At 40.2% G+C, this 10,000-nt stretch overlaps 1 protein-coding gene across 1 annotated transcript in view; it reads left to right on the forward strand.

Annotated features, from left to right (window-relative positions):
* Nucleotides 1–10,000, forward strand: part of sspo (SCO-spondin) — a 163,341-nt gene that overhangs the window by 103,204 nt on the left and 50,137 nt on the right. The window contains exons 79-87 of the mRNA XM_067434918.1: nt 1–153; nt 479–514; nt 1,609–1,773; nt 4,435–4,644; nt 6,282–6,449; nt 7,180–7,314; nt 8,076–8,319; nt 9,502–9,654; nt 9,748–9,794. The exon at nt 1–153 is cut by the window's left edge and continues 68 nt beyond it. Of these exons, the coding sequence (XP_067291019.1) occupies nt 1–153; nt 479–514; nt 1,609–1,773; nt 4,435–4,644; nt 6,282–6,449; nt 7,180–7,314; nt 8,076–8,319; nt 9,502–9,654; nt 9,748–9,794 (1,311 nt within the window). The remainder of the gene's footprint in view (nt 154–478; nt 515–1,608; nt 1,774–4,434; nt 4,645–6,281; nt 6,450–7,179; nt 7,315–8,075; nt 8,320–9,501; nt 9,655–9,747; nt 9,795–10,000) is intronic.

Raw genomic sequence — 10,000 nt, forward strand, 5'->3', positions numbered from 1 at the left:
GGGGCCCCTGGGGTCCCTGTTCCCTCAGCTGTGGGGGTCTTGGCCAGAAGAGTCGCATTAGAAGCTGTAGCCAGCCCAGTCCTGCTCACGGGGGCAGAGACTGTGAAGGGCCCCTGCTGGACACCGCCTACTGCCAGACGCCCGAATGCCCGTGTAAATACTCAAACATCTTCGTGTTAAAGCGATAGTTCACTTTAAAATGAAAATTCTGTCATCCTTTACTCACCCTCAAGTTGTTTCAAACCTGTCTGAAGGTCTTTCTTCAGCTGAACACAAGGGGAGATATTTTGAAGAATGTCCGAAACCAAACAGTTAACTGGAGCCATTGACTACCGTAGTAGGAAAAAAAAATACAATGGAAGTCAATGGCTCCAGTTAACCGTTTTTTAAAATTATATTACACTATGTGTATTATGAATATACAATAATATTAATATGTATTACTTTATAGTAATTGAGTTCTTTACTGTCTTTACAGTGGTAACAGTTCCGACAGAGGAGCCATCTTTACCAGGTAATGACTGGTTGGGTAAAAAATGTATTTATTTGATGAAATTATATAGATATAGACACACCGATCAGGCATGACGACTGGGTCAGAGCATCTCCAAAACTGCAGCTCTTGTGGGCTGTTCCCGGTCTGCAGTGGTCAGTATCTATCAAAAGTGCTCCAAGGAAGGACCAGTGGAGAACCGGCCACAGGGTCATGGGCGGCCAAGGCTCATTGATGCACGTGGGGAGCGAAGGCTGGCCCGTGGGGTCCGATCAAACAGACGAGCTACTGGAGCTCAAACTGCTCCAGAAGATAATGCTGGTTCTGATAGAAAGCTGTCAGAATACACAGAGCAGCTCAGTTTGAGGCGTATGGGCCAGTCAGGGTGACCTCTGACCCCTGACCCCGCCGAAAGCACCAACAGTGGCACGTGAGCATCAGAACTGGACCACGGAGCAATGGAAGAAGGTGGCCTGGTCTGAGGAATCACGTGTTCTTCTACATCACGTGGATGGCCGGGTGTGTGTGTGTGTGTGTGTGTGTGGCTTACCTGAGGAACACATGACCCCAGGATGCACTATGGGAAGAAGGCGAGCCGGCGGAGGCAGTGTGATGCTTTGGCCAATGTTCTGCTGGGAAACCTTGGGTCCTCCATCCATGTGGATGTTACTTTGACACGCTCCACCTACCTAAGCATTGCTGAGACCATGTTCAGCCTTTGATGGAAACGGTATTCTGGTGGCTGTGGCTCTTCCAGCAGGATAATGCTCCTGACACAAAGCACAAATGCTTCAGGAATGGTTTGAGGAGCACAACAACCAGTTTGAGGCGTCGACTCGGCCTCCAGATTCCCCAGATCTCAATCCAATCGAGCATCTGTGGGATGAGCTGAACAAACAAGTCCAATCCATGGAGGCCCCACCTTGAAACTTACAGGACTTAAAGGATCTGCTGCTAACATCTTGGTGCCAGATACCACAGCACACCTTCAGGCGTCTAGTGGAGTCGACGGGTCAGCAAAAGGGGGACCAACACAATATTAGGTCATGATGTTATGCATTATCGGTGTATATACTATATATCAAACGTTATAATATGCTTGTGTTTGTCTGTAGATGAGGATGCCGGATTCTCCCAGTGGACGGTGTGGAGTCCGTGTTCCCGAACCTGCAGCGATCCGGCTTCTCCCGCTCTGAAGTTTCGTAAGAGGGAGTGTGTTCATGATCGCTGCTCTGGAGAGAGCCGACAGGAGAGAGTTTGCAATCTGCCTCAGTGTCCCGGTACATCTCACCTCACTCCGATCAGATTCATCTCAATCTTTTTACCGTCTCAGAAAGAGGCAGCCGTGTGTAGTGCTTACTTAAAGGAACTGTGTGTAAGAAATGTATTTCAATGAATCATAAAATGGCCCTGATATGTCACTAGACATTAATAAATCATGTTCATTTCAAACACTTCTATCACTGACAACAGTAGTCCGGCCAGGATTTCACGATATTTTTTTGTGATTTTTGCGATCAATATGACTGAATTTGTGGAGGTAATTTCCAGAAAGTTGCGAAAAATTTCTACGTTTTTTAAAAATAAAATAAAATAATTAAGATACCACATTTACCATATATTTACCATAAATAGTCATACACAACAATAGAACAAACAAAATGCACAAATCTTCTTTATTTTGGTATCTTACACAAAAAGGCCAGTGGTGAACTATGAGCTTTAATAACATGATCGCTTAGGGCGGGAAATATCTGGGGAAAGTAAATACAGCAATAAGCAATTGCCTTAGGCTATATAAAAAGTTCTCAAATAATTAATTAATCAAGTAAACAGTCAGTAATAAAATAAGAACTAATAAACAAATGATGTGAGGAGAAATAACTGCAATGATAAATAAATAAAAAAATGCTTTTTTAAGTCGTTTTTTTATCGTTTAAGTCAGGCTACAGTTATTTATTTTATTTTGTTCAGTGGTTGTTCTTTGATAGGTAGCCTAGGTTGCTTTCACTTTAAAGATTACTGCCTACAGTAATACACGGACCCAATAGCCTATACTGACACACTTCCCAAACCTATTCACTCAAGACACTGCCAAGACGGACATTAAGACATAATCATGGGTGTGTTTGATTATGATTGTTCAAGGGCATTAAGCCTATATAGAACAGATCTGTATACACGCGAGCGCTGACAGCCGGCAAGCAATCCTCCGCCAGTCTGACATCAGTCCGTCACCGTGTGTCAGCAGCGAATTGAGTTCGTGGTATTTTATTAACGCTTATACAGCGCTTTTATGAACTCTTTTTTAGTGTTATCGGCCATATCATACTTTTATTTGGTCATTCATCCATCTAGAGTAATCAATCTGTCCGGTCCTGGCACTCAGGCCTATGCGAGACGAGATGGCAGACGAGAAAGATTTACTTTCGCTTTTACAAAGACACACTGTGCAAGCTCCCCAACGTCTGTAATCCTCATGAAAACAATGTATTTAAGCTTTAAATAAATTAGATAGTTCAGGCAGATATTTTTATTTTTTATTTTTTTGTTTGTTATTAAAAATACATTTTTTGTGATTATTTTGCGGTGAAATGGCAAATTTTGCATTGATCGCGGAATCATGAAAAACTGGAGGGACTGAACAGTAGTCTGGCAGGATATTGTCATTATAATGTTGTTGTTGCGCTCAACTGATGTTGATGATGTCATGTTGTGTTTTGGCCTGAAGCTCCGCCCTCCACCTATCGACCAATCACGGAGTCAGTAGTGGGGTTTGGGGTTGCCAGATCTGCTCTAGTTACCACAGCTGCAGATCTACAAACGTTCTGCTGATCCTGCAGCCAATCTGGCAACCTCTGGTCAGGGGGAGGGGGAGGGGGAGACACCGCTCTACAGTCATTTGAAGTGATTGCAGCACCACAATCTTACACACACTTCCTTTGACTTTACCCGTTTAAAGCACATTTGAGTTTAATTTAGGAAGTGACATCCATTTATAATCTTTAATAGTATTAATTAATTTTTAATCCAATTGTGTAGTTTTTCTTAACTTTATCTTAAAGGGTCATGAACCCTTTTATAGCTAGTAAAGTTAAAATCCAATGAAATACACTGAATATCGTATGTTCGTCCTTTTAAAAGTAACTGAATGCCCTGCTACATAAATTGGTTATATTTTATTTTAATGAGTTGTTACAGTGTATTTATATATTTAAGTGCTGAGTAATATTGATTAACTTCATGTGTGATTGAGGGTTAGTAGCTTGTAATTAATAATAATAATACGTTTGATTTGTAGCGCACTTTATATTAAACAAAATCTCAGTGCTACACATTTAAAACAATCAACAACAACAAAAAAGAATAATTAAGAAGTAAAAAATCAGCCAAAAGCTCTGCAAAAAAGGTTTTAAGACCATGTTTAAAAGTATCTACTGTCTGTGGGATCCGCAAATAAAGTAAGTATAATTATACATAATTTACTGTTTTACTATAGTAAATACATGTCACATATTTAACAAGGTCACTGTAAAATAAAGTGTTACCCATAAATCAGACGTAACTCTCTGACGTGTACAATCACACCGGTGTGATTAATAACGGTCAGTTCATCACATGATCAACTGCTAAATTTAAATGTGCTTTCATGACCTCAAAACATAAAAGACAACAACTCCCAGAATGCACTTGCTTCGCTGCCCTACGAGGACACTCTCAAAGCCACGGCTACTGGTTTTGATGTAGTTGTGTGTGTTTTGTCGGTCAGATGGTGGTGTGTGTTTTGATGTAGTTGTGTGTGTTTTGTCGGTCAGATGGAGGCGTGTGTCAGGACCCTGAGTGTGTTTTGATGTAGTTGTGTGTGTTTTGTCGGTCAGATGGAGGTGTGTGTCAGGACCCTGAGTGTGTTTTGATGTAGTTGTGTGTGTTTTGTCGGTCAGATGGAGGTGTGTGTCAGGACCCTGAGTGTGCGCAGAGGAACTGCTCCTGGATGAAGTGGGGCGAGTGGAGCTCCTGCTCTCGCTCCTGTGGTGTTGGTCAACAGCAGCGAATCCGGACCTTCCTCGCTCCGGGCGTTAATGGCACCTGGTGTCAGGACATCCTGGGCGGAAACCTGGAAAACCGCTTCTGTAGCATTCGGGCCTGCCGTGGTGAGTTATGAAAAATTACATCCAGAGTCCTAAATTTAAAAAAGTGTAATATTACAACACCTGAATATTTTTATGAGGAGCCAGAGCCGTGGTCTAGCCATTGTCCTTGTGCTATAACAAACTGTATATACAGTGTGTGTGTGTGTGTATATGTATATATGTACATACATATATATATATACATACACTCACCTAAATGATTATTAGGAACACCTGTTCAATTTCTCATTAATGCAATTATTTAATCAACCAATCACATGGCAGTTCTTCAGTGCATTTAGGGGTGTGGTCCTGGTCAAGACAATCTCCTGAACTCCAAACTGAATGTCAGAATGAGAACGAAAGGTGATTTAAGCAACTTTGAGCGTGGCATGGTTGTTAGTGCCAGACGGGCCGGTCTGAGTATTTCACAATCTGCTCAGTTACTGGGATTTTCACACACAACCATTTCTAGAGTTTACAAAGAATGGTGAGAAAAGGGAAGAGCATCCAGTATGCAGCAGTCCTGTGGGAGAAAATGCCTTGTTGATGCTCGAGGTCAGAGGAGAATGGGCCGACTGATTCAAGCTGATAGAAGAGCAACTTTGACTGAAATAACCACTCGTTACAACTGAGGTATGCAGCAAAGCATTTGTGAAGCCACAACACACACAACCTTGAGGCGGATGGGCTACAACAGCAGAAGACCCCACCGGTACCACTCATCTCCAATACAAATAGGAAAAAGAGGCGACAATTTGCACGAGCTCACCAAAATTGGACAGTTGAAGACTGGAGAAATGTTGCCTGGTCTGATGAGTCTCGATTTCTGTTGAGACATTCAGATGGTGGAGTCAGAATTTGGCGTAAACAGAATGAGAACATGGATCCATCATGCCTTGTTACCACTGTGCAGGCTGGTGGTGGTGGTGTAATGGTGTGGGGGAATTGGGCATCGTTTAAATGCCACGGCCTACCTGAGCATTGTTTCTGACCATGTCCATCCCTTTATGACCACCATGTACCCATCCTCTGATGGCTACTTCCAGCAGGATAATGCACCACGTCACAAAGCTCGAGTCATTTGAAATTGGTTTCTTGAACATGCCAATGAGTTGACTGTACTAAAATGGCCGCCACAGTCCCCAGATCTCAACCCAATAGAGCATCTTTGGGATGTGGTGAAACGGGAGCTTCGTGCCCTGGATGTGCATCCCACAAATCTCCATCAACTGCAAGATGCTCTCCTATCAATATGGGCCGACATTTCTAAAGAATGCTTTCAGCACCTTGTTGATCAATGCCACATAGAATTAAGGCAGTTCTTAGTATGGTGTTCCTAATAATCCTTTAGGTGAGAGTGTGTGTGTGTGTATATATATATATATATATATATATATATATATATATATATATATATATATATATATATATATATATATATATATATATATATATATATATATATATATATATATATATATATATATATATTGATGTTAGATGCAATTAATTGCGAATAATCAATTTGACAGCACTAATTTTGTAAATTAACCAATACAGTGAAAATATTTACACATCCTTAAAACAATATGTAGAGTCCTATCTGAGCAGCGTGATATCCTCAGCTGTATGAGCTGGTGTTGTGTTGTGTTCAGTGGATGGAGGCTGGTCTCGCTGGAGCTCTTGGTCCCGCTGTGATAAAGCCTGTGGTGGAGGACGCTCCATCAGGACCCGATCCTGCTCCAGTCCGCCGCCCAAAAACGGAGGAAGCAAATGCAGCGGAGAGAAGAACCAGGTCAAGCCCTGCAACACCAAACCATGCGGTACGACATCAGGCGCTGTGCCACTGAACACAGCTTAACATCAACACATTCTGGACATTAATCACCCTTACGAAACAAAAATATATTGCAGTATATTGGAAAATATCATGTAATACATTAGGCAATATATTCACATATATGGGATTTAATATTTATATTCTCCAATATATTGCAATATATGAAAGCGGCAATCATTTGTATATTTTGCAATAAATTACAGGAATATATAATATATTGTATAAAACCATCAATATATTATTCCATGTATTTACAATATATTATAATATATTTCAAGTAATATATTAGTAAATATATTTTCCTTTCGTAAGGGCATTCACGGGGAAACAGTTCAGGACGGGACTTGATTTAATCTGTCAGGATTTGATATTACACACTCGGGCTTGATCACACCGCAAGAAATGCTCTTCTTATTTAGTATTTTTTGAGTTATTTCCAGTCCAAATATCTAAATATTCTTAAATCAAGATGCATTTACTTAGATATGTAAAATGACATAAGATATTTTTTCTTGTTTTCTTAAAAATAAAATCAAAATGAAGTGAGTTTTTGCTTATTTTATCTTATTTCTTATTCATATGTGTTGATTTCTTCTCCTGAATGCCCTGGGGGTCAGCAGATAAACATCACGTTTTAGTTTTTGGGTGAACTAGTGAACTATCCCTTTAAATATGATCTATTGGCTTGATCTGAATGTGTTTTCCCGCCGCAGATGACTCCGGCTGTCCTCCGGGGCAGGAGTTTGTGTCCTGTGGGAATGAGTGTCCTCAGCGCTGCTCAGACCTTCAGCAGGGCATCGAGTGCCGGACCAACAGCGAATGTCAGCCGGGCTGCCGCTGCCCACGGGGTGAGCAACAATACCTGAGAAATATAGAAAATAAGAACATAAGAGGCCATTTTACACTGATCTCAGAATGTTACGTGGTACATTTGACATTTGTTTTCCAGAGCTGTATATTTGAGACAAAAAAAATGCAGACAATGTTCTCACACAAGCCTATTCAATGAATAGTAAAAAATGTTTTCTTTCTTTTTTTTAAAGCTTTTTTTTATTTATTTTTTATTTTTTATACAAAAGCATATATATATTAGTGGTCAAATAAATCAATTGTGATTAATCACATCTAACCATAAAAAAAAATGTATACAGTATATATTATTGTATTGTGTGTCTGTGTGTGTGTGTGTGTGTGTGTGTGTGTGTGTGTGTGTGTGTGTGTGTGTGTGTGTGTGTGTGTGTGTGTGTGTGTGTGTGTGTGTGTGTGTGTGTGTGTGTGTGTGTGTGAGCCTGTTTATGTGGTTTATGAGGACACAAATTTGTATAACTACATGGGTATTACACTGGTATTACTCTATAAATGTGGTTTATGAGGACATATCAAATGTCCTCATAATTCAAACGGCCTTAAAAACATACTAAATGATGTTTTTTTGAGAAAGTAAAAATGCAGAATGTTTCCTGTGATGGGTAGGTTTAGGGGTAGGGACAGTGTAAGGGGATAGAAAATACGGTTTGTACAGAATAAAAACCATTACGCCTATGGAGAGTCCCTGTAAACCACATAGACCAACATGTGTGTGTGTGTGTGTGTGTGTGTGTGTGTGTAGGGCAGCTGCAGCAGGACGGCATGTGTGTCCAGGTGTGGCAGTGTGACTGTCTGGACGCGTGGGGTCAGAGCTGGGCCGCGGGCAGCACTCATCAGGTGGACTGTAACACCTGCAGCTGCGCAGACGGAGAGCTCACCTGCAGCAACCACACCTGTGCTGGAGAGAGCAGCTGCAGCTGGAGCTCCTGGTCCACCTGGGCCTCCTGCAGCGCCACCTGCGGCCCGGGGCGACGCACGCGATTCAGGTGACATTCACTGCAGCGGCCAACAGTTTGCCACAGTTACTTTGAAAACACACACTGCAAAAAATGCTCTTCTTTCTTAGTATTTTCGTCTTGTTTCTAGTCAAAATATCAAAAAATTCTTACATTAAGAAACATTTACTAGACAAGTCTTGTTTTAGGAAAAAATAACTCAAAATGAAGAGAGTTTTTGCTTAAAATAAGATAAATAATCTGCCAATGGGGTGAGAAAAATAATCGTTTTTTTTGTGTTTGAATTATTATTCTTCTCAGCCCATTGGCAGATTATTGATCTTATTTTAAGCAAAAACTCTCTTCATTTTGAGTTATTTTTTCCCAAAACAAGACAATTACTTTAACTTGTCTAGCAAATGTTTCTTAATGTAAGAATCTTTAGATATCTAGACTAGAAACAAGACGAAAATACTGAGTAAGAAGAGCATTTTTTGCAGTGTAGACTAGTCTTAAAAGTAAGTCATCAATTTTTTTTCTTTAAGACTGGTCCTAACTTTTTAAAATCAGTTATATAAAATGGTAGATCGGTTCAATTTGAATAAGAAAAGTGAGACTGATTACATTTCGACGAATTGCTTTGACTAAATTAGTGCTTAAGACACAGTCGTAACATAGTGGCTAAGTTTATGCAACTAGCAGATTACTTGATTTTAAAAGTAACTAAGATTACAAGTTACTTTATTAGTTACATTCAGCAGTTTCCGACAACACCGCCGCCGCCTCAACACAGAAATGACGACCGTTTTTGCCAACACTCACTTTATCGGAAATGCATTTTAACAGTAATGTCAACGATGTATCTCCAGACATTTTAAGTTGAAATTAAAAAATATTTCCTGAAAAAATACTGTCCCCGAGACACAAGAAGAAAGCAAAAATTTATTTTTTACTCAGGAAAATGATTAAAATAGTTACTCACAGTGACTTGGATAAGTTACTCTACACGTTAGATTACACGTCACTGGAAGAAAGTCGTCCGATTAGAGTAACGCGTTACTGGCATCAGTGGCTTCAGGTGTGGCACACATTTGGCCACCAGGTCTTCAGCATCTCTTTGTCTTTAGGAATTCAAAATGGCCTTTCTCATGAGAGAGACGGGGTTGAAAACAGTACAGCAAATATCTTTGATTATTTTCAGTTGTTTGATATGTGTCTCTGTTTGGCCTCCAGATCTCTGGTTCCTGAGGACGATGGTGTGAACTGCCAGTTTGAGGAGGTCCAGCATAAAGCATGCGACCCCGGGCCGTGTCCCCCGCTGTGTGTCCATGACCAGCAGGAGCTGTCTGTCGGAGACACTTGGTCAGAAGGGGAATGCCAACAGTGGTGAGACACATGGGGAACATTTAGCAACATTTTTAAAATCATAAGAGTTAGTGCAAACTTCTGCCAAACTGTGTGTGTGTGTGTGTTTGTCAGCACCTGCATCCCTGAGGGAGAACACTGCCAAGATATCGACTGTCGAGGTGTGTGTGTGCGCTTTTTACAATCATTCACAATTCAAATACATAATATATTAAATACTTTCTCATTTCTTTGTGTTTGCATATATTATTTATAAATTATATTTTATTATATAACTTATTATTTACTACTTATTAGTTATTACATTTAGAAATTGTACTTGCTTTTATTTTACTTTTATTATATTATTCTAGTATTTATTAATAAT

Source organism: Pseudorasbora parva, chromosome 24, assembly GCF_024679245.1.
Source record: "Pseudorasbora parva isolate DD20220531a chromosome 24, ASM2467924v1, whole genome shotgun sequence".
In the NCBI taxonomy this organism is placed as follows: Eukaryota; Metazoa; Chordata; class Actinopteri; order Cypriniformes; family Gobionidae; genus Pseudorasbora; species Pseudorasbora parva.